Genomic DNA, 25,247 nt, shown 5'->3' with positions numbered 1-25,247 from the left:
GGTGTTCCCGCCTCTCAAACTCTGAACTCTGTGCTCAAAACCCGATGCGCAGCCGAGCGAAGGCGCTGTCTGAAACGGTGTTTTCCTTCTCCTCAGAGCGCTGTCCCCGCTTCGGTTTTATTAAGAGAGAAGCGAACGAGCGCTGCTCCCTCACAGCGATTTTTATTATCCCCCGGCGAGGGAGGACTCGCCAAGCAGCGCTCCCCTGAGCTCGCTGTCGTCTCCTTTTTTTCTCTTTCTGTGACATCCCTCCATCTCAGCAGCGCAGGCCTCCCGCCGCGGGGTCCTCGGAACATGTGTGCCGCTGTCGTGTGATGGCGGGCGTTTGCGGAGCTGCAGGACAGCGGGGCCGGATTTGAGCGGGAGCTCACGGTAGTGTGTTTGGACAGCTGCGCGCGTCCGGAGGTTTATGGGGCCAGGGCCTTTATTGCTCCTGTGGTAATCTGTTTCGGGTCAGCTGCTTTTTGAGTCAGACGGACTGGAGGAGCGCGCTGCTGCGCTATGACAGCCAACTTGCGCTGACGAACATTGCTTTCTGATTGGTGCCCGTTGCCTCGGGTCTCCGGCTAGTGCGGCCCGGCGCCAAATAGGATGGTGTCAGGGGGGTTTCTTGGCCAGCTTAAGTAACTGCTGTGTCAGTGATGTATGAAGGTCATAGTAGTCAATGTTAAACGCAGAGACAAGATCCGGTCCAACCACGCTTGTGCATTGGATGAAACCACAGGCCTGTACCGGAGAGAGCAAGATAAAAAAACAGACTGGTAAATGACTGTGACTACTGCTTGCAGGCCTTTTCTCTATTTAGTGGTAAGACAAGGTAATACTGCTTATGGCCAAGTCAGTCAGCCAGTCAGTCACTCAGTCAACCAACCAGCCAGCCAGCCAGTCAGTCAGTCAGTCAGTCAGTCAGTCAACCTGCCAGCCAATCAGTCAGTCAGGCAGTCAGTCAGTCAATGTAGGCCACCACCTCTACTGGAAAACAACACAAAAACCTGATGCAATGTTGTCAGTTGTGCTGGATAGTTTATGGACATCATATTTGGGCAGAATGAATAAATAGTTTTCATCTGCACTATTCAACCTAAAACCAATATCAGCCTTTGGCGCCAACCCTAGAATGAACGGCCCAAAACAAATCATTTTGGACAGCGTTCAGCGGCGTTGTTATAGAAGAAGTTGTAGTCAGCAGTCTACTGAGATCACCCTGTGGCTGAATGAGGTATCAATGCTGGACCGCACTCTCCACATTTTAATAAAGGAGAATTCATTTTTGAGTGCATTTTCAAGTTTCAATGCACTGCAAGATGTGCACTTTTACACGAAGGGGTTTTATTTACATATAATTAAGTCAAACATTTTGAGGTGAAATCTAACCAACAAAGACAGCAGTGTCAAACTCAGTGCTGTGGTCTTATTAGATTAAGTACCTATCCGTATTCTACGCAGTTAAAACGGTGCTCTCAGCTCTCAGATTTGCACACAAGAGAATGGCGGGATTTCATTTAGCCTTAAACATCCTCCCAGAATGATGTCAGATATTTTCTTTTGCCACGATCCTGCGGTCATATTTCCTGGATCTGCATTCGTGGAGCCCTGGAGTGCATTGCTGTGATCTCCCCCGAATTCAATTTTCGGCAAAGTCAAACTTTGCAAAAATCTCTCTTTTTTTATTTTTTTGTTGTTGTTGGGGTTTGGGAGATTTGGGGCTAGGAGAGTTTGTGCAATGTTTATCTTGAGGCTCCACTGAAAAGCCATAGTATGTGTCCCGTGGGACATATACCTCCTCGTTGTCCCATTTATTTACTGCAGTGTAGTTTATATCCCTGCGGTGTGGAAAGAAAATCTACTCTCAACCCACAAACGTACTTTTCCATATAGGTTACGATCTTATGCCCTTCTGTGGGAAGAGGGAGAGAGGAGAGAGTGAGGGGGGAGAATGTGAGAGAGAGAAAGAGAGAGAGTGTCCTGAAAGAAACTTTTGGGCAGTCAGTTCCTCTCTCCACACAGGAAGCCAGGCGTTGGAAGCCCCGGGCCCTTGGCTCCCTGAAGACGGGGCTTCTGAAGAACAGGAGGCTCAGCGACTGGACAGGCCAGATAGGAGCCTGTGCTGGGCTGGGGTAACTCTCTCTGCTTGAGTTACAGCATGCTGGAGAGGTGCTGCAGATTCCCACTGTAACAGTACAGCGGAGAGAGGTTCACAGCAGCGGGGAGCCGACAGGAGGGGGCTCGGGCGGCCAGTCTGCAACAGCGCCAGTCTGCAAGACGGTGTGACTGAAACAAGATACTCCCTATCAGCATCACGGGGTTATGCTCAGGGCCCAGGTTATGTCTCATTAGAGAATATATACGTGTGAAGGCCAGGCTGGACTCTGGCAGGGGAAGGCTTTATGGGAAGTTTGAACTTATAGGTTTCGACATAAGCAATAAATCAAGCATGGCCACTCATCCTGATTTGTTTCAGCATCAGGGTGCTGATAGTACCACAGTACATGCACAATGCTGGCTATAGGTGTCCGCTTTCATTGTTATAGGCTGGATTTACGACCGCGTTTAGAAATAGGCCCGTCTGTCAACCTGCTATATCCTGAGCTTTTATGCTAAGTCCCTACTAAACCCTGGAAACACACTTCAGACGTTTTCTCTGGCTCAGAGCAGGTTTAGGAGCAGGCATGGTTCTCTTCCACTGCCTTGGGCCTTATAGTCAAGCTAGGGCTGTTTGGTGTCATACCAGGAAACATGATTACTGGGTCACTGAAAATGAGGTGGCTGACAAGCTGATTAGCTGTTAGGATCTCTGTCTATTCTGAGTGTGTCTGAGGTAACGCTCTCTGCTGTGTTCCCCACTGCTGCCCAATGATGCATTAACCCTTGGAAGAGTAGGTATTTGGGTAAGTCAGTGTTCCTGAACTCTATTGCTTTCGATTGTCTGTTGTGGTCGTTACATCAGCAATAGAATGTTCTGGTAAAAAGATTCCAATCACATATTTGCACCTGAAAGGGTTAAGGCTCCTGTGAGCTTGTGACAGATCAAATTCTCCTGGCCAGCCCTTTTCACCTGCCACGTTTCTTCCTTAAAAATAGCGTCTCGTTTAGCCGCCTGGAAGGAATGTCCCAGAGCGAGACGATGAGGGATGGGTCGGGGCCCCGTCTGGTTTTTTCATCAGTGCGCGGGGTGTCCTGCGGTCCGGGGAAGCCTGGGGAGACATTGGCACAACATGCCACAGCAAAGCCAGGCCTGCCCCTGTCCTAAAAGGCAGAAATCAAGCCACACCTCATCCACTCTCCATGTTTGACCTTCAACTGGGAAACTTTCTGCTGCGCTTTGTACTTTTATTAGGGGGTAATAAAATGTGACATCATCTTAGGAATGGGGGGAGTTACCGTCCATTATGCGATGCTTGACGATGATGTCAGTAACAGAAGGTCTGCGGTCCGTGAGTCTCATCGATGCCCTTACGGATCTACGTAATGCCCATCTTCACACTAGAAACACTTTAAAGACACTGTCCACTAGCCCCAGGTTGGGCTGGACATCAGTGTGACTGTCTGTTTAAAAAAATGCAGAGAAACCACCACTTGCTTACACAGAACTGTTAATTCATAAGTGCAATTGTCCCTTGTTAGAAAACATATTACAACCACATTATAAAGCATGAACAATATTGAAAAAGCATGGTTTCATTAAATTGTCTAATACATCTTAAACTGTGCCTATAGGTGTTTATGAGTCAGGCTGCTGGGCTTCAGCCAGCTAGCTAAACTGTAAGAACTGTGTTGCCATGCACTCCGTGAATGAATCATCACACTTCTTTCAATGTGCAAGTTTTTATCTGACTGCATGTCCTAAAAGAGTAGATATCATCTACTGGGCTACCGAGTTTGCTGCCTTGCTATATTTGACAATAAGAAGGGCTTAAACCTAATCTCTATTAGCTGTGTGATGAGTTGATCTTCGCAAGACAAAAAAAAAAAAAAAAACGGGGAGAAACATAAGTTAAAAAAATTAGAAACACTTGCTATAAAGGAAAATAAATTTGCTTCTATCAAAGGCATCCAGCTGAACTGGATTATTTCATCCTACATGACATAATTCAGGTTTTTTAAAAGAGATTATTCACCTCGAAATTTACTTATGAAGAGGGTGTAACATAAATACGGCAATAAGAAAGCCTGAAGGTTGGCTGGGAATCAGACATTACCTAGAATGGTGTGCGAAGCCGTGGACTGCAGCCTACATGCTAATATCATTCTAATGCTAATAGCGCTAACACTAATATCAAGGTTTTAACGTGCAGGTTCTCAGATGTCACAGTTTTCACTGTTTTTCCCGGGCACCCCTTTCCATTAAAGTGCCTGAGACAGCCTTCGCGATGTTGCCATTTCCTTCTCGAAGCCCCTGATTGCACAAGCATATGGAAAAGGAATCTCCATTCCGCAAGAATTCCAGCCACTCCCGTAGGAATTGATATATCCTTTCCCCCCCTCTATCCCTGCTCCTGGAACACAAAGCAGAGCTATTTAGTGTTGATGTGCAAGTCCACGGATCTGTCATCTGCCTGAACTTGCCTTCTTGTGGCCAGATGGAGAGTGGGAGAACGGGCGGGCGGGGGTGGTGGCGGGAGTGGCGGGGGGGGAGGGTCACGCTGAGCACGTGTGGCGTGAGGACTGGGCAGCCGGTCGTCTTTGAAGCCCCTCGGCGGGCGGGTCTGCCGACGGGGCAGAAGTGTGGAACTCATTAGCGTCCATTAAAGGGACTTTGAAAGGCCAGCTGTGGCCTGCGTGACTGGGGGGCGGAGGGTCCGCCGGTGAGCAGGTGGGCCCTTTTTTTGGGAGGTTTGTGTCGCTGAAAGCCAGGCTGGCTGCCACATGTCCAGCCCTGTGGGAAAGGCTGACTGGATGCCAGTGTAGTAAACTTCATAACAATGGCCATCCTGAGGTCCTTCTGTGTACTTCAGAGAGACCTGAGTTTCCAACTGCATGTCAATTTCCTGAGGCTTGTTTAAAGGTGCATTTGAAGAGGACTCTACATTTTTTAAACAATTACTTGCAATGTATTGTCAAAGTGTCAAAGTGGGTGAATCAAAGAGCCTTTTTAAATATTGTCAGGTCACATGGAGCATGACTTCATAAGCATACTGCAACCATTGCTGGACAACAGAACTGTTTTGCTAAATGTTTACTGCATTTTACCGCACGACATGCCTCACAAACCCTGCATCTGTCGCTGAACCATCAAAAGTGGAATTTGGCCGTAGCGAGTCTGTTTTTGTGCGGGGACAGGATAATGAGCCTGTTTTAGTGGAAAACGCAGTGGGGGGTTGGGGGCGGGGGGGTGTGTCTGACGGACAGGGCTCACCCTGCCGGATTTCCCATGAGCCGCTGACATGTGTTTAACCCCTCACCGTCGTGTGAAACACCCAGAGAGCCAAGCGGCAGGTGGAACAGTCTGCGGTCCTCTGTTTGCTGTGTCAACGAGGGTCACGCTCCCCCCCCCCCGAAACAGCCATGCGTGGGTCACGGTGCACCTGTGTTCCCTTGACGCCCAGGCCGCCCACCTCTAACGCTTGCACGCCTGGGTCTCTGGGTCCTTCATGGAACATTAAAACAGTATCCTTTCCCAGCTCTAAGTGGGGGAAGCTCTTTTTTTTTTTTTTTTTTTTACAAAGAAACATAATTCATTTTTGAAAGCACAACTCTTGTTGGTTGGGGTTGTGGTTGTCCTGATGGAAACTCCATACACCGTGGCCTGGCAGTGTGGAGTAAACTGCGGGATTGCTTTAGCAGAACAGAGAGGGAGACGGATCCATTGAGCTCTGATGGTTTCCATGGGAGGCTTTGAGGCCATAAACACATACACTTGTAAAAGCATTTATTTTCTTTTTTTTAAGTTCGGTCCTGATTGAAAAGGCAGTGTGAGTAACAAAGCCGCCCGTTTTAATGTGAAAGCAGCAGGTTTCGGCTCGGCTCACAGAAACAGGTAGGCAGCCCTGAAAGGAATTGGGTTTAATAGAGCCATCGGTAATCTTCCAGATGAAGAAAGTGAAAGGTCGAGGTTTACAAAGAGGACACCACGGGGTTGGCTACCTCCCCACACCTCCCTGCTATAATTTGGCCAGCGCTGCAGCCAGGTTCATGATGTCATGGTTCTCCCTGCTTGAGAGAGAAGTTTCTGGAAAGGATGCCTTTTTACTCATTTACCTCTGTCTGTCCCCGGGATACGTACAGTCGGTGCTGATTTACTCGCTGGGTCGCACCTTGCACATCTGGGCCCCTCCTTTCTCCTGGGTGTCCGGGAAAGTGCAGACCCAAACAGAGAGCGCCGACCACGCCGAGCGGCTGCTCCGCACCAGTGTTGTAACGCCGCGAAACGAAGGGTTATGAAAACACACAGCGGCGACTCTCTCTTGTGTGCTTTTCGCTTTTAGCGCGGGCTTCCTGAGAGATGCACCAGTGTGCATTAAACGCCGGGCCTGGCTCTGCTTAGAGGAGATGTTTAAATCTGCTGTTTATACCAAGTAGGTTTTCAGTACATTCCTAGCCAGCGTGTCTCATACCCATTAATCCTGAGGACAACATGACAGAAAGCGCATGTATAACATTTCTGTTTAGTGTCTTTGTCAGTCTGCTTAACAAGTTGACAGAGCTAAATATACCCCTCCACCAATCTGGCGACACACCCTAACGGGGAAAACAGCAATTTTGCAAATGTTTGAGTGGAGGTTTATTTAAAAAATCTTTCTACTGTACAGTAGTAAAGCTGTGGATCATGACACAATGCCAGGCAGGTGTCAGTTGCCTGTTATCCACGCAACCCCCTCTTGCGTGGTGTCCAGGGGCTGTTTGAGTAGCTTCAGAATTAACCCAGCCCAGAACTGTTCAGACATGATATATTTGTGACTGAGAGGAAGCTAAACGGGCCCAAGCAGCACTATGCTAATAAATAGCCCAACAGGGGACTGTGGGCCTGCATGTACCTTTGGCAGAGAGATGCATGTCCCCACAGAGGCAAGACAGAGGAGGAACAGAGGTCATAGCTTACAGTGAATGATCGCCAGTGTACTAGAATCTGAGTGCTACTAGAACTGACCTTTAAACGCCAAAATGGACACTGACAAGCACTTTAGCATTCATCACTTTTGCGTTATTCTTTTTAAATTGGTTGAAAACTTTCGGTTTATACACCAAATAGGCTTTACAAGTTATTGTTAACTTGGTAGAGATCCTTATGTTCATCAAGAAGTATTTTTTTCTTGTCTTTTATTTCAAATAAATTAATTTTGTAGAAATGTTTGGTGCAAGTATGGCCTGACACAGTTTCATAGTGACTAAATAAATTTGAGTTCTGTTTACATTAAAAAGTCTTTAAAATCTATCCATGCCGTGGAATGAATATATTATATATGTAATGACTACACAAAGACCATAGCCTTTGTAGGGTATTTTAAGGTGTGTGTCACTTTTTAATGTACATAACTAAGTGAATATTAATATTAGCCTGTGGCAACATACCATGGGTTAAAAGCCTTGTGTGACCATCTCTTGTATATCACAATTGCACGCCAATATGAAGCAAATTGGAAAATGGGCCAAAATAAACACAGAGTAAATTTCCAAAAATGAAAAACACATGTTCATATTTGACTCAATTTTGGTTAAAACCCAAAACCTTACCCTATGCACTATACATGTGAGATCAGATGTACTGTTTTATTTAAAGAAAAACATTGCTTAACCTGTTTTCCAAATACTGCACGCTAATACTTTTAATGTGACTTTCCATTGAATTTATGTATCTGAAGAGCAAAATAGCATTTTGTATCCAAATAATCAATCATTTGAGATTATTTTGTTCTTTTGTAATTTGGGTAGTGTTTTGTATTATCATATTGTTTAAAATAATAAATGTTTTCAGGAATAGATTCATTTTTGCATTTTTGGGGTTCCTGGGAATGATCTGTATAATAGATTTAATAGATTTACTAGTCTAGAGCACATGCAACCAGGTGCATGCTGGGACATGTTAACATTTATGTAATACATTGCAAGTTGCACAGACTATAAATACAGTTTTCTGTAACATTACTAAATAAATTGACTTCCACTGTGATAGGATATTGTCAGCTGAAACTGTCGGTTTCTATGTCTCAATAACAGAGGATTCCACAGTTATAATGCAAAATAACTACAAAGTTAGTAACCTTTTTTTTTTTATCTCTAATTCTAAGTGATCTCATTGCTGAAAAATGATCCCATCCAGAATATTAGTGTACATGTATTTGAATGAATCCATACCCTACCTGAGGCCTCATTGGTTCTCATTCTCTGAACCTGTACCCAGAGCACAGTCTTGGTCTGCTTGAAATTTTCATTTTTCATGGGTTTATAGTAAATGCTTCACCTCTGGCCTGTAAGGCTGTCCACCTCTCTACATCTCCAGTATTTTTCTAAACCCTTTAACAGTGTTCACACACATCCACCAGAGGGGAATGAGCCCAATCAAGAGGCCCAGTAGATTCTTTCAAGATGGCAGCCAGCTTCTTTATGCAATTGCTGAAAATGAACTGGAACCAGTAAAACGGTATTTTACTATCATCATTAGAATTCCCAACCATGTGGGAATTCCTTTCTTAAATTTGGGAAGGCAATAGGCATAATCTCTGATACATCTGAGCACGGGAGTGTTTGAGAGTGTAGGAAATAAGAGCTCCTAGGGAAATTCTTCTCCGTTGCAGTGACCCATAACACTTCCATTGCGACCCTCACTCCAACCCCAGCCGGCCACCCCCCCCCCCTCCCCCAGTAGCTTTTATTTCACCACTTAGGAATTTATGGCCTAGTTTAGCCCCTGTAATTAATCGCCAATGGGTCCGCTTGCTTGCCTTCCTGACCTCTGTTGATCTAATTAGGCTCTGATTTTACTAGACCTCATGTCGGGCTGAACCAGACCCGGGCGAGTTCCACCATATGTGCTGATGACATCACGTCAGGAGGCCTGTCTGCCTTTCTTCTGACCTGCGGGCTGTGACAAAGGAGAAGAGCCCACCTGCGGCTGTGGCCCCTGAGCCAGTCCAGCAGGAACATCATCCCTTTAAAGACTAATTAGATAGGAAGATTAGGAAACCGAAACAAATTATTGCGCCAGACAGGAAAAGGTATGTGGGATGCGTACCAGGACAATATCAGAACCAGGAAGGAGTGGGAGTTGTAAATACTATAACTCAGAATTTTATGGTTTCCGACAAATGTCTTCTGAGAAGCTTTGTGGAATCTCAGCTCTGTTGGTAAATCAGAAATGTCTCCTTTAAAGGTCTGTACCCACAGAGTATTGATGGAACCACTGTCTGTTTGGAAAGAGTATTATTTTTTCGCTTTTATTTTAATGACTACTGACATTGAAAACCAGATGAAATCAGAGAGATGAAAGATTTGAGATATTTACTGTTTTCAGAATCTATATTCTGTCTGATCTTATCCAGATGCCCAACCCACTCTGCTCTTCTCTTCTCTCTGCTTTGCTTCTTCATGTCCAGCAGTGTGTGTGTGTGTGTGTGTGTGTATGTATGTCTGTGTTTCCGTGCATGTCTACTGTATGTGTGCATGAATGTGTGTGTGCCCGTGTGCGTTTGTGTGTGTGTGTGTGTGTGTGTGTGACCGTGTGTGTGTGTGTGTGTGTTTGTGCCTGTGCGCGTGCGTGTGTGTATTTGCGTGTGCGTGCATGCGTGTGTGTGTGCGCACCCCCGTTGCGTGTGTGTGTGTGTTCGTGGGTGTCCATGGGTGCGTGCGTGTGTGTGTGTGTGTGTGCATGCGTGCGCGCGTGTGCGTGTGTGCATGTGCGTGTGCGTGTGCGTGTGCGTGTGCTTGTGCGTGTGTGTGTGTGTGCATGCGTGCATGCGTGTGTGTGCGCGCGGGGTGTGTGTGTGTACATGTGCGTGTGCGTGTGCGTGTGCGTGTGTGTGCATGCGTGCATGCGTGTGTGTGCGTGCGTGCGTGTGCGTGTGTGTGTACATGTGCGTGTGCGTGTGTGTGTGTGCATGCGTGCATGCGTGTGTGTGCGCGCGCGTGTGGGTGTGTGTGTGCCCTGTCTGGGGCTCCCGTGGGTCACATTTCGGCCATCCAGCTGTGTGCTGTGCACTGCAGACAGAGAGGAACTATGGATTAGGGGAAAGAAAAGCAGAGATATGCTGATTCATCTAAGGAGGCCTGAGATGGCCTCATTCAAATTCTACCCATTTCCCCTTTTCCTTCAACTCTCCTGCCCTCTCGTTTTTTTAGTGGGGAAGAGATATTTTCTTATTAGGACTGGGGCTGGGTGATCCTGGTCCAATGCCTCAGTCTAGCTGCTGGGAACAAGAGGAGGCGTCCAACACTGCATCACAACATGCCAAACAATAGCTGGGGCATCATTACGGATGAGGCTGTGGGTTTGAAGAATGCCTCAAGGCATTGGCACAATTGGCCCGATCTGAAAAGATCTTGAAAAAAACATTGGTAATAATCATTTTTGGGGCTGCCCTTAATTCAATCCAGAATTTGGTAGTTTGATTTAGATTTTTGTTACAAAAATGCACTAACTTACATGAACCTGTATGTATGTACTTAACCCTTTAACTGTCCCACAAGCTTTTTAACTGGATTGCTTTTAAATAGAATGTGGTCTATTAAAGTAGGGTGACCGCTTTTTCCTGAACACTTTTTCTTTTTAGGATCAAAAATATTCGTCTCGGCAGGATTTCTGAATTGCTAAAAATGTAAAATGCTTTTGCTACAGTGGCGGGAAGACACGTAAAAGCGGCATGCAGACTGCACAGGGTCTGCTGGGACTCCTCTCTCTGCCCGCTCTTACCAAGGTGTGTGAATGAACTGGGGCTTCATTCACTAGTCCCTAGTGCTGTCTGCAGAGCAGCCCCAGGAGCGTTTGTCTTTAAACGGTTCAGTGAGGGCTTAGTGCTCAGTAGCCAGGCTTGCGGTTACACCCGGCATGATTTACTGTCTGTGGGCTGAACTCCATGGCAAAGGTGGTAATGGCCTTGCAGGGGCGGGGTGGGGGGGTGCGCCAGGTCACAACTGCAGTGAGTCTTGTGGTGGTGGCCTTGGCGCTAATTGCTTCTCAGTATGGGAAAGCTGTCTGAGCATCTCCTGGGGGGTGGGGCCTGGGTTGGTAATAAATCAACAGCCTCGCTCCACGTCGGACAGTGCTGCTCACGTTCACCCACCTCAAACTCTGCCTCTCAGTTTCATCTCCAGTGCAGCTCAATGGACCCAGCTCCCACCAGCATTAGCTGGCACTGAGATAACTCTGGCAACTTCACACTGACAATTTATCTGCGTCTACCTCTCAGCATGAGGAGGAAGGTGAAAAGTTCCCTCTTAAAAAGGACATAGGGGCAACTTATCGTAGGGGAGATTTGATTCAGTGGAGTTTCAATGAAGTGTATATCCAGGTCCTTTAGAAGAAATTAAAAAGGAGGCTTTGGGCCACTGACATGTGTGAACAGGCAGAGTTATGAAAGGTCTGAGGAGATTTTAACAGCCATAAATACTGTAATGAATTTCCCCCTAAAGTCTCAGTGCTGGAGAACATGGAGAGGTTTGAAGTTTACTTGGGTCAAAATGGGAGCGCCTCTTCACTATCCCTTAGTCGACCTTCTGTGGTCTTGCGAATGCGTGGAAAGACTATTTAACCACTTTATAATGTGACTTTGATATGTTGCTTTTGCTTCTAAATATTTCAGATCCAGAGTGCTGTTATATATTAGGTTGAATGGATATGGTCCAGCGGCTTACAGCATATCTGACAAATAACTATTCTATGGCACACAGTCCAGACCTAATGTAATCCAGTGTCCTATAAAAACTGCCAAAAGCTGCCTAGTGATATCGCGCAGTTAATAGATCAATAAATATTAAAGTGTGCTGGATATTCATGCGGCATATACTTCTCTATCCAAAATCAAATTCAATTTAAAAGCAATAGTTTTCCTGCCGGTCCAAAATTCAGCTTTCGGTTATATCTCTGTGGTGAAAGTTCTTTCAGATGGAGTTATGGGTGTTTTTTTAGGGTTTTAAAAAAAATGAAACTGTTGCCTGGTTTAGAGGACAATGGCATCGGATGTGAATTCCAAGCTACCCAACCAAAGTCTGTAAATGATGGCTCTGATAGCTTCAGACTTTCAGGAGAGTCATTATCTAAGTCTTGTGTCAGCAGTAAACATTAACGGTGCTGTGTTTGGCTGTCGTGTATACCGGCTCCCTGTCCACGTACTGTGAATTCATCTCAAGGGTAAACGCATTGGCTTTGAGGGAGGAGTTGGGCTTTGGATTTCTTCGCAAGCATACTTCAGGAAACGAAGCGCTCAGACAAATTTGAGAGGCCTTATTTATTATCGTTTAAGAATGCTGAAGAAAAACTGTTTTTAAATAACCTGAGGGAGCAGTGTTCAAACAGAACAAACATCTTCCTTTGTGAGGGCCCCGGTCAGACAGACTCATCCAGGCATCCACCTCATCAGCACTGTAGAGGAGATGGACTCCTGAGTCATTATCAGTCAGCTTGTCTTTTGTTATTCCCAAGTCTGCACTACTTATCCTGAATCTGCTTACGCTGTTTGTCGTATTCTCCTGGACTGTGGTAGAGTGCCCCCTGTGGGTGCGTTTATGGGGCAGTCAATCTGTCATATCCACATGTTTGGAAAATCCACCTCTGAAACCAGATGCTCCTTGCTAGTCACAGTAATACCTGTTAATGAGGTTTAGCAATGCATGCTTTTTTTCTTTGGGGTAAGAGATGATGTCCGTGTCATCTGTCATTGCGAATCTAGCAAAACCAGCCGATCACTTTTTTAGACATCGTATTTCTTTCTTTTTTCAAATTAATATTTTAATTTAAATAATATAGTTATTCAAATATTTATAAGATGAAGTTGTATTTAGTAACATTGTAGGTATTCAGTACAAATTAAGCTGAATTAAAACCTTGGTTTTGTAGCTTTTTGGCTGCTGGTTGTAATGTTCCTTTCCTGGTAAAACATTTTATATCTGGGAACAGAAAGTTAAACATGATGACTCAAGGGTAAAGCATTACTTATAGGCATGCTATGTTTATTGGGGAACAAGCTACTATTCCTCCTGCTCTAACACTTTTAATTTTCTTGTGGGGCTGGAGCTTGGATTCTGCTGCAATGTTTAATGTCAAACCACAGAACATTGTAACAGAAACCCTGTTTCTTTCTCACCTTCTCAGGAACACTACATTTTTAGTCTTTATTATTTCATTTCTTATTTCATAAAATATGTAAATCCAGAGTACCAGACAACGGACAAGATACTGTATGTCTGTTGTTTTCCTCCAATATTTTTTACAGACTATTTGACGCATTTGTAAGCCTTCGAAATGTATTTGTTGTAATTTAATAATTTATGTTGAAGTCTAACATCTGGATGATGTGTGTCCAAATATTTCAAGTTACCCTAATTGATAAAATTCACACTAATAAATAACACATACACACATCAAAAGACTTTTAATTGTTGATAAAATGAAAACCAGATAGATAATAAAATGCTTATTGTACCAAATAATTTAATTTCCTTTCAATTTTCCTTATTAAAGTCAGAGATGAATTTGAAGATTTCGATGAAATCCAGATTAGGATTTAGTTTGGCTGCCAAGAGCACTTCTAGCTCATTCAAGGTCAAGTCAAGTCTAATCAAGCCATCAGCATACTGCAGCGTGTGTATGATCATTAAAGCACTACAGAGACCCTTGGTTGAATGAGATAACTTATATTTGTGCTTTTAATCTATCTTCAGCATGACTGACCTGTAGTACACATTTTTCTACACAGTTGTTTTATATCTATGGTTGTCTTGGCCTTCAGAAGATGTCTTGACTTGGACAGAATGGCCTGAGAATGGCATTGCAGAAAGTATAGGCAATGGTGCTCTTCAGTAAAGTCATTGACAAAGAATTGCCATAACACTGGATCACTGGATAAAATAAAATTATTGCATTCATAACATTAAATGTAAGTAAATTGGGTAATTAGGTAAAAAAAAATTCTGATTTGATACTGTACACTATGGGCACCTAAACCTCACATTATATTATATTAACAGTAATTACATTAGGTGATGTATATTTGACCGTCAATAGTTGCATGATCCATGGGAGTAATCTCGTGGTTCTGTTTCTATGCTCTTATTCCACCAGTGGACCCATCCGCATAGGGATGCTAACTTCGCGATGGTTTGGCTGTCTGTTGCTTGCCGTCTGCTGCTTGTGGAGGTCTGGTTCTGCGTTGTGTCCTGGGTCTGTATCCCTTTCAGATCGAAGATTCGAGAGAGAGGGAACATGACGGAGCAGTCAAGTGTTCTCAGTAAATGCCGGACTGGGATATCTCACTTATCGCTTTGGCCGAGCATGTCAGTGATCAGGCAGTGCGTGTTCGGGGCTGCGGTTATCTCATCAACTGTTGTTGGCAGATCGGCGTATCGACTGCCAGCTAAAGGGGCCCCCATATCACTTTTCAAAATGATTACAGCGAATGGCTGCTTTGATCAGGCGGGACAAGGCAGCCTACTGCCCAGAGGGTTCTGAACAACAAAGAGGTAGATCAGTCATTCATTTATCCAACATGACCCCTCTTCCCCACGCGCCCCAACCCTGCAGCACAGAAATGGGTGAGAACAGTTGGTTTTCGTTGATCGGGGTTGATCGCTATGTCATGGGAACAAGGCTCGTGTATGCTTTCCAGTCCTCAGTATTAGACATGTGGGAGTGAAAAATGCCATTGGAATCACTGCCATCAACAGCATCCTGGTAACTGGCTTGCGGTAGACCTCAATTCACCAGAGTGATTAGTTTATGGCCAGCCTCGTCTATGGAAACGGGTCATTCATTTTCTAATTGGATTTTAAAACTTTGCATGTGAGATTTAGTTAGAGATTGGTTATTGCTTGTTCATATTTTAAATATGAGCAGTTGTTTGCTTACCTTGCAGATCAGTTTAATGTTGAATTAATGGATTATTTTGATTGGCTGTTTTTCTCAAATCTTATTGCTGTTTTATGTACAGTAGATAATAAATCTAATTTCTTTCAGGCTGTTCATTATTGTTTGGCACTCACTGTTTCTACCCGTAAGATCCGTCCAACCCCAACAAAACAGTATTTTTAATTCATTCTAGATTTTTAGTTTTGATCCAGAGTAATACTGGTGGCTGAGAAGTTTGAAATCTCCTGTGTCTTTTGCCTCCTAGTGTCCATTGTCTTCCCTGCCCCTTTCCTGCATACACTACAAAAATGACAAGAATACAATCCACAATCTTGCTTACATAAATTTTTTGGTTGTCATAATTTTTGAGTGATGTAGGGAGAAATCTCATAAATTATATGACTGTTGGCTTCATAAAATGCACGGCACCACTTTCATCTGTATTGGGCCCTGTGATTTAGATTTTATCATGAATACATGACGTATCCTTATGGTTTCTATTTTATACATCAATATTTATTTTATTGTGCAACAATCCAAAAAAAGTTAGCTATCCGTCTATAGAGTATTGTGTGGAGAGGAGGGAATATATCAATAGATTGTGATCAGTATTTTTTCGCTATTTGTTTTGGAATGTGATTCTTCTTTCTGCCTTAATTGATAGTAATTATGTGGGTTTTGATTTGAAGTGAGGAGAACTTTTGTTTTTATATGCTAAAGGCTGAATTCCTCTGTAATGTCCACCTAACATCTTACACAGTGAGTGAGTTTTGGAGGGTGATCACTACTGCAGTTTACTTTGATATTGTATGTAATTTTTTGTGGGGATTGGGGCTTCGAGCAAAATAAGTATTGACTCTTCAGCCTGATCTAATAAGTTCTATTGCTCAAAAACTGCACACCACAACAATTACCATGGCTAATTACAATATGATGATCTTCATTTTTTGTTTAAGGAGTGCCATGACTACTATGGCTGTATTCAGACCTTTAGGTCCTTTTTTTTTTAGAAAATGTATACCTTGTGTCCTGTTATTTTCTGTATACTCAGAATACTACTCTAGCTAGTGAGATATCAGTGTTCTCAATCTGATTCAAATATGGCTATGTTTCTGGCTTTTTATTGATTCATAATCAAAGTCAGTTCTTTTCAAGGCCTCATTTAACATTGTAAAAGTGGTTAAGTTCCAAGTGATGAGAATGTGAGGAATCTTCTGGCATTTTGAGTCTGAGTAATGAGATCTGGAAACCATCTCGCTGTCTAAGTTATTTCAGACAGCATCAGATCCAAGTGGAAGTCCTGCACGATGGCTGAGGACAGTGACCGCTCTCAGCAGTTTTGTGGATATCTTTCTTTTTTATTCAATCTTTTCAACTAGAATTATTCTGAATAAATCATGTTTTAAGGCCATAGGAATTGTCCCTAGGAGGGGAACCAGGGAATAGTCCTTCCCCCTCTTCAAATGTCCATAAGTGAGTCCGCCAGATGTTACGAATGAGTTTTCTATTGAACTTCCCAGAGATATGAATATACTTTATTTCAAAACTATAAATGAAATGGGGGAAAAAAACAGCAACTGCTTAGATATATTTCCAGAAAAGTCCCTGATTACTGGTACTTACATGGCTGGGCTAAATCATCTGATCTCAGTCGCGACCTGTGGAGTAAGGACTTAAACAGATAGAGTGCGTCTGTGGGGCTGGTCCTCCTGGGTTCTCTCTCACTGACGTTACCGTTTGCCTCACTGCTCCTGCTGGGTACTGTACCTCTTCACTTCTAATGGACAGGAGAGAGTCGTGCCGCCTGTTCGGAAAAGGTGCTAAGCTGGCCAGCCTGAAACAGAGCAAGGGAAGGGGGAGTGAGGGTTGGGAGTGAGGGAGTGTGTGTGTGTGTGTGTGTGTGTGTGTGTGTGAGTGTATCAGCAGCTGGCCGGCTCCTTGTTTGGTTTAGCATGCTTGATTGGGGCTCTCTCTGATTGGTTGGCGGGGTGGATCGGGGGCTCTAGCAGCAGGGCTGAGTGAAAGGGAGGAGGCGACGGGACTGGGCAGCAGAGCTCAGACTGACAGGAGGCAGGCAGTGCAGAGCTGCGCACTCCTCCGCAGAACCATAGCGCTCGCACCGGCACCGGCACACGCACCGGCACACGCACACATACCGGCACACGCGCGGAGCGCTCCCTCCAGCAGACCTGTCCCCTCTCCGCCTCGACGGCATGGATCAGCCCACCACCGCAACACTGCTGCTCCTGGCTGCAGCTGTACTGCTGGTAAACTCTGCTTCTCTACCCTCGGCTTCTCACAGAGGGGAAAAAGGGACACGTGTGTGTGTGTGTGTGTGTGTGTGTGCGTGCGTGTGTGCGGTTTGCGAGCTGACTGAGAGAGCCGAGTGGGATCGTGCATGATGTGATCTTTGCCTTTTTTATGGTGTGTTTGTTTTTTCAGTGGTGCTGCTGTAGTTGCCTCTTTTCCAGGCAGAGCTGGGAATGGAACACATTAATTTCCTTGCACTGCAGAGAATTTGTTTTAATGAAAAGGGCGTAGCTGTGAGCAGATGTGTTGGAAGCTCAGCAGTTCTTATGTCTGTGCATATTTATTGCATTGTTTGTGATTACTTTACATGATGAGTTTTTTAATCCTACGTACTCCTGAGTGCCAGGAATCACTGGAATATAAATTGTAGATGTGTAATCCAGCAGATGTGAACATTGGTCATTAAAATAGTTGTTTCTTCTGATGGTGAATGTGAATTAGACTGCTGCTGCCCATAAAGAGTTTTGTATATTGGTACACAGAGGTCATTGGATGTTATGTGCATATGAAATTTGGCTAAAGTTTAGCACAAGTGCAAGCAACAGCTTCTCTTGCAGGGCTTGCAAATCCCATTCTAAAGAGTGCACTGTAGACTATAATAGATGAAGAGGTGCCACTGTCCAGGGTTCAGAAGAGCTTCAACAGATGTAATGTGATCATATGACTTACCAATTAGAAGTCATAACTTGTGTGTGGACAGATGTCTGCGAAAGTGAACTTTGTCTCAGCACTTTATGCTTCCAGAAAGCCCTCTTTTGAACTTGGACTATGAACTTTAAATTGGATTCAGTTCCTTCCCCTTCTCCTGAGGAGGTGCACTGCACTTAATTTTCCTGAGGCCTGAGTTGTTTTGGATTGGCTTGAAAGACGAGCAGCGCAAAATGACTGTGTACTAAAACAGTACCGTAATCATGCTCCAGGGTTTATCTAAGAGCCATTATCTCATCACATGGTATTTATCATTGAAACGAGCTTGGATGAACGCTAACACATGTGATGTGGTTTCGCTGTGTCGAAGGTTTGTCTGCATTTGTAACGTTTCCTAATGGGAAGAGCTTCAGAGCCCTTCAGAAATCAGCAAGTGTAAATAAAGCTGCAGATTGATGTGGTGTTTGAGATGCAATGTGCCGGATCAATGCAAAATGATCCAGGTTTATATCCAAGGATGTTAAATCCAGCTCTGGCTAATGAAACAATGGATTTGACAGTTAGTCTATCCTGTGATAGTTCACACATGGCTCAATGCAACTACAGAATACCATTGTATCTGCAAGCTTCCAAGAACCTTCCCCACCCAACAGCCTAGTAGTATTGAACTTGAGCTTGAATGTTAACTGTTGCTAATCATGTGACACAACAGATGTAATTAGAAAGGGTTTATTCATGTGGATTTAGCACGGAGCGGACCGAAAAAGAAAGGCAGAAAAACCGTGTGTGTTCTCAGTATGATTTCATGTCCGCTCCATTTACTCTGCTTAGACCACTGCATTCTTCTCTCTCATTTATTATGAGTCCAGGTTTATAGTGGCCTTTTGATATGGCGCAGCTTAATGTGTTGAATAATGGTCCGTTTTGCTACGTGGCCCAAAGAAAATAATCAGACAGTATTACCTTTGTATCTCGTTTCCTCTCTGAAGCCATTAGTCATTCTAAGCTAAACGAGATGCCATGCTGCTGGGAAGGGGCCAGGCCTTGATGTAGGAGTGTGCCGTCTGAGACGCTTGTTAAACAGCTGTTTCTCTTGTAATCGTCTTTCTCCTTTCATGGGGTTTTTAAAGCTCATTACCAGACATATGTTACCTGTGTCTTCTGTATTACCTAATAGCTGTCATGTAATCATGTAAACTCTTTTTTCTATTGAGCAGAGAAAAAGGAGGTGGAATGGTTGTTTTTGCAGCCGAAGGGCTGAGTTCTGTGTACTCCAAATCTGTGACTGGATTCAGTCCGAACCTTTCTGCGTTTGACCTTTGACCTGAAAGAACTGGCTTCCCACCAGCACTCCTAAAATGCTGATCTTACAGGTGCAGAAGTGCGATAGGCCCTACGTAGACTGCATGAACAAAAAACCCATGGAAGAACGCAGTGCAGCTGATCGGAACAGGGGCAAGCACTGCATCCTGATTGGCCAGTACAGTCTCTCTGCACAAGCCTTCCCATGGTTCCCCTTCAATAGAGGGCCCCGGCTGTCCACTTTGAAGTGAGGCCTTCTTTATTTTTGGGCCAATGCAGGTGAACTATGGTGCTCCCTTGAAGAACCCTCAGGCAGTGTGTGGTATGAAGCCCACAGGCCAGGGGTGCAGCACCCCTCTGACAGCACGTGTCATACCTGAAGAACTCTCTTTCAACTGCAGTCCCTGCCCGAGGGACTTGCATTGTTTCTCTGTGCGTTGTTGTTCACTAATTTACTGGCTGTACCATGGGGAAAATATTAGGGGTATTATTAGTGCCCCGCATTTCTGAGCAGGTGTTCACTGCCCCCTCTCTTCCCCCACATGGAAAATGGTTCCCTCTGGTCCTGGAGGGAATGTTAGGCACTGTGGGGGTAACGTCTGAATGCAGTCTGGAGGTTTTAAGAGATTAGGCAACTGTTAAAAACCCCACAGAGTTCAAATGCATTACTGCCCTCCCTCAGCCTCCAATGAATACTAATAAGACAGGTGTCCTAACTGACTTGTTCAGCATTTTAAAGGCCCGAATGCCCCTGTCCTCCCCTGGGGCCGCCCAGCTTATTCTGAAGCAGCTATTGTGTTTTCTGAATCCTTTTCTGTAGGAATTTATACAAGTACTTGAACACAATCACACCAATAGTAGGCATTAGCACAAGGCAAGAGTTTTTACCATTACTTAATGGCCCATTTGATGCACTGTATACATTTTTGCGATATCCACTGGCACAGAACAGTCCCTGTATTTTGAACTTCTGAGGTCAAAGGGTTTAGTGGCAGGTTGTGTATGGGGGCGAGGGCTGGGGACAGGAATTTGGGTAGGGAAGAAGGGGGCGGGGGGGTCATCCACCCACAGTGATTCTTTCATCCTGTGGTCCCCATTGCCCTGCCCAGACACTGTCTGAAAAGAAATAGTGATTTTCAGGTTTTGATCATTTTTAGTTTTTTAGTTTCATCATGGTGCATGACCATGTCTTTAGACAGTGTTTTTCATACGCTGCTAGTAGTTTTAAACTCACTGAAGGTGGAGTTATGCACATTCTAAACAGAGATGCAAGAATTAATGTAATTCTGATCATACATTCAGCATAAATTGAAATCTGCAAGGCACAGGTTGTGAAACAACACAGATGAGGACCAGAACAAAGACTATATTCCAGTATAGACCTTTGTAAACATCTTGCATAGTGTTGTGGTTTGTTAGCCCACACCCAGTTACGGTATTTAATCTGACAGAAAGCAAGCAAAATGTTTCAATGAATAGCATGGCTCCTGCTATTGTTGTAAGTTTAATTCATTGATGAATAGATTGTTTGGAATGTTTTTTCAAAACTCTGAGTGTTCTAGAGTTTTCAATTACCCATAGTGATTGTTATGTCAGTATAATTAGATTGTTAAGTTAACAACATTATTCTAATCACATATTTGTTAATTAGAATTAGAATTTTAACCAATGAATTATTAAAATTGACACGCAATCTAAGTACCAGTATGGCCTCTGCGATCTACTGGTCATATTGGGCACCCCTGCCATGAAGGGTTAAATGAATATGGTAGATGTGCTTTTTTGAGGGGCTGCTGTCAAATTTGCTGCTGTGGCATGACTGATATACACATTGTCCTTGCAGGCATAGAATTGGTCTACTCTTAATATTGATCTTGGAATTGATGCGCCTCTCAACTTTCCAAAACAGTGCAGTGCAGTTATAATGGAGAAAGGAATGGAACTTGTGAAGAAAAGCATGACATTTCACAATGTAAATGATTACTCTCACATATGACAGAAATAGGCTAGTGGAAAGCTCTTCTTCTATAAATCTGTGAGAGGTTGGACTATCAGCTACCAGGTCTTCTAACCCATCCACCCCCTTTTTATTGTCTCTCTCAAAGACCAAAATTAAAGGAAAAGACAATGTCTCTGTAGAATTTGTCTCTTGACACATTGGAAGCATTGACCAAATCTTCAAAGGTGGCAAATCTCTTTTCTCTGTCTACTACCTCTGTCTTAGTGTTCCAAACTCCCATCAGCCTAACCGGCTTTGAGGGAATCCTCCCAAAAGCCCTTGCAGGTCATTAATTGCTGCCAGGTCTTATAAAGGTAACTACAGTGATTGGAAATGATTGTGGTAAGCTCTTCTTTGTGCTCTGAGATGCCCAGTATGAGGGTAATTCTGGAGGAAACGAGGTTGTGACACTAATTGAGCAGGTACGGTTTCATACAGATGTTCGCTATGGCAGTACGTTCAGATGTAGGGTTTCAAAGCAGAACCACGCCAATGGAGTCTAAATCTATTTTCAGCTGAAAATAGATTTAGGTGTTCACTCCAAAATTGGAATGTGTCGTACCAAATTTCTGTAATGAGGTACAGGTTTCTTGCCCTCTTCCACTGGCTGGTGAGCCGCGTCGGGCCCCGCTCCTTCCTGAAGGGAATTGTGGGCCATGGAGGCTTCAGTCTCGTGGCCTGTCCTCACTTTCCTCGCCCGTAGAAGGCCAAGTGGCGAGTGAGGAACCCTGAAGGAGAAAAACAACCCCAGTAAATAACCGTGAGGCGACGACAGGTATGTGTGCCGTAAAGGCACGTTCATTATAGGTGCTCCATCAGAACGAGCTGAGTTCATTTCCCCCAGTTAGAGGAAAGCCTTCATAAGGTTCATGACATGTGAATCATGACAACATGCATTAGAGGGGACAGGCTCGGTCCTTGGACTGGTTACCCTGAGAGAATCCAGGACGTGCGCAAAGCAAAGGTTGAACGTGAAATCAAGTTCATGACCGCCGCTAAAATGGAAACTTTTTTTTTTTTTTTTTGAATCACAGCACAGCCAACACCTGAAACCAGAGCTTCTGTTGCAATTTGCATTGCTGGTCTGATTAAAATGTGTTAGAGAAAGTATATCAGGATACTTAAAATGTCAGGAGCCGGGTTTCACTGAATAGCAGGAATCTGGGAGAGGTGGCGTGCATTCAAATAATGGATTTATTGCAGGTCCTCACACAATCACTGGCGACGTCAGACTCCCGTGTTTGTTTACTTTTCTCCCAACGAGAATCTCAGTGTCAGTGCACTGGAAGTGTCTCTTGGAATCGATCCAGGGAAGGAATGTCTTAAGAACGTGAAGGTCTGGTCTGTAGCAGTGAACATTGTGTGCAGTTTGGTATTTAAATCCATTTTCAAGGCTGTTTATTCAATTGTCTTTTTTCTTCCCTTGTAGAATCTATAGAAATGAATTGACGCTATCAGAATTTAAAGTTCTAATTCAACTGAACAGTATGTGTGTGTGTATTGTGTATAAGAGAGTATTTCTGTAGTGTGTGTGCCAGTATGTCCTGGTCTTGTGTGTTTGTGTTCCTCTGTAATTGCCAGCTGTTGATTGACCATGTCTACAGAATGAGTGAGAGTTGGTGACAGAATAGTTAATCTGCTGATATGATTGTGCCTGTAGGGGTGATAGTTTTGTGGTCATGTTTCTCTGTATTGTATATGTATAACTGTATGTGTGGTTTTTCTCCTTCTCTCTCTCTCTCTCTCTCTCTCTGTCTTTTTCTGCATCTATCACTCTCTCACTCTCTGGCTCTCTCTCATGCTGTCTATCACTTAATATCCCTTTCTCTCTCTCTTGCTCTCCCTAATTCTTGCTCTCTCTCTCTCTCAATCTCCTGCTCTACCCCTCTCTCTCTCTCTCTCTCAGAGCTCACGCACAGCCCGCTCAGAAGAGGACCGAGACACCCTGTGGGACGCCTGGGGCCCGTGGAGCGAGTGTTCGCGCACCTGCGGCGGTGGGGCCTCCTACTCTCTCAGACGCTGCCTCAGCTCCAAGTAAAACGATTTCCCATGTCCCCCTCTCGCCACGTGCCCTGCTCGCCACTCCCCTATCACCCAGCATGCCCTTCTCGAGCTCACTGATGTTATTGCACTGTGCTAGCGTTTTTTAATTCATTAGCCATGTGAACAAATCTTAACAAACTGACTAAAAGCTGTGAAAAATGAGCGCGCAGCTGAGCTGTTGAAATGTAGGCTGGATTTACCACGTCCACCATATCAGGTTTAGAGTCTTTCTTTAGATCTGTTCTTCTAAGCGCATGCCACTCCCTGAAAATGCAGCCTAAGAAACTGAATATCGGCCTGAAGAGGTCCGCAGAAATCGAGCAACAAGGCTCATGTGCTACGGAACGGCAGCTCTTATTGCGTTTGATCTGTGAATGCATTTTAAACTGTAACACATGGCAATCCATCAGCATGATGTAGTTCCCGTTATTGAGTCACAGATATTAGAAGAAAATAAAAACATCCATCCACAATTTGTTGTACACACTTATATGAGCCTCAGTAATTCTTTGTCTTTAAAGAGTAATTGTGCTCAGTCTGGTTTACATTAAGCGCGTGTGATGGAAGGGCTCCCTTCTCCTTGTAGTTTATCTCCTGCTAAATCCACCTGGACATTTCCATAATAGTAGGAGTAAATCTTAAAGTGAACCCCAGTCACATGGGCTGTAATAGAACTCCTCAAAAATATATTTTTATGTGACTGTTACAGATGTCTAACTGGTCAACAGAGACATCTATTGTTTTCCCTGTTATATGGGATATACTGTAGCTGGTCTATATTTCAGAAAGTCCTGTCGGTAACAGAAGTCATGTGATATTGATAGCAAATGAAGTATAAATTGGGCCTTTCGTCATTGTTTTACCATTCTACAGCACACCACATGACATCTATTAGACAATGAGCATGGCATGACCAAATGAAGTTGCCAAAAATAAATGGATCACCGCGACATAAATTGATGGTATGTTTCTTATGGATATTTTGTCACATTTATAGCCTAAGAAATATCTTTTAAAGTTACTTTCATGCATTCCATTGTTTATGATTCCCATAACACATACTGTAAAGGCATATGAATATATTTTGAAGGTGCCCTGTGATGGACTGGCAACCTGTCGAGGATATATTCCTGCCTTTTGCTCAATGCATGCTGGGATAGGCTCCAGCACCCCCCACGACCCTGACTGGGAATAAGTGGGTTAGATAATGGATGGATGGATATTTTTATGGTCAGGTCTGTGCATCAGAGATTCAGAGTGATGACAAGATAATAAGAGGTGAATGAGGAGGGAAACATGGGCAATACATTGACTAAACTAATGGACTCTGCCAAGGTGAAATTGCAGTGTATGATAGAGCCCCAGATTACAAACATGCATTTACTGTTACAATGCAGCAGATTCCCATAGTTTTAAATAATAGCCTTGGTCTGGTAGATTGCATTTCATACATTCGTTATCAGTACATGAACCTGATATTAGTGTAGTACAGCAAAAAAAAGTTAAAGGGTATAATTAAAGTTACTACAATATTTCCCAGCCAGCAAAAAGATTTGCCAAATTTATGTCCCATTTTTGGGACTGGGTCATAACCTATTTTCCCTATGCAATGAAACCCACCATTTGTACTTCCCAACCATATTCTGGACTAAATATTTTTCATTTAGTTTTCTTCCTGCTATCATATAATCACAAAATGCAATAGGCTGTTTTTTTAATAACTATTCAAGAGGGTTCATTTTATTGAACCAGTCAGTCTGGGTTTTCTGTGTCTGGCTTAGGGCTGCTAGCCACAGTGTATTTTTTCAATTTAATATTCCTCAAGAATGGATTGGCTGCAAATTTGTTAGAAAGTGCCTGAGTTAGGATTTTTCACGAGATGTGTGGTCAGCAGAAGATCTTTAAGGCGGTGGTGGATTTGTGTGAGTGGATGAGGGCCTGTGCGGGGGGAGG

General features: G+C 44.0%; 1 protein-coding gene across 1 annotated transcript in view; it reads left to right on the top strand.

The window, feature by feature from the left end:
• LOC135259308 (ADAMTS-like protein 1) overlaps nucleotides 1-25,247 on the top strand; it is a 100,539-nt gene that overhangs the window by 56,205 nt on the left and 19,087 nt on the right. Inside the window, exon 3 of the mRNA XM_064343526.1 lies at nucleotides 23,158-23,285. Coding sequence (XP_064199596.1) covers nucleotides 23,158-23,285 — 128 coding nt within the window. The remainder of the gene's footprint in view (nucleotides 1-23,157; nucleotides 23,286-25,247) is intronic.

This window comes from Anguilla rostrata, chromosome 7 (assembly GCF_018555375.3).
Source record: "Anguilla rostrata isolate EN2019 chromosome 7, ASM1855537v3, whole genome shotgun sequence".
In the NCBI taxonomy this organism is placed as follows: domain Eukaryota; kingdom Metazoa; phylum Chordata; class Actinopteri; order Anguilliformes; family Anguillidae; genus Anguilla; species Anguilla rostrata.
Note: the sequence above shows the minus strand (reverse complement) of the source record. Positions and strands in the feature narration are given on the sequence as shown.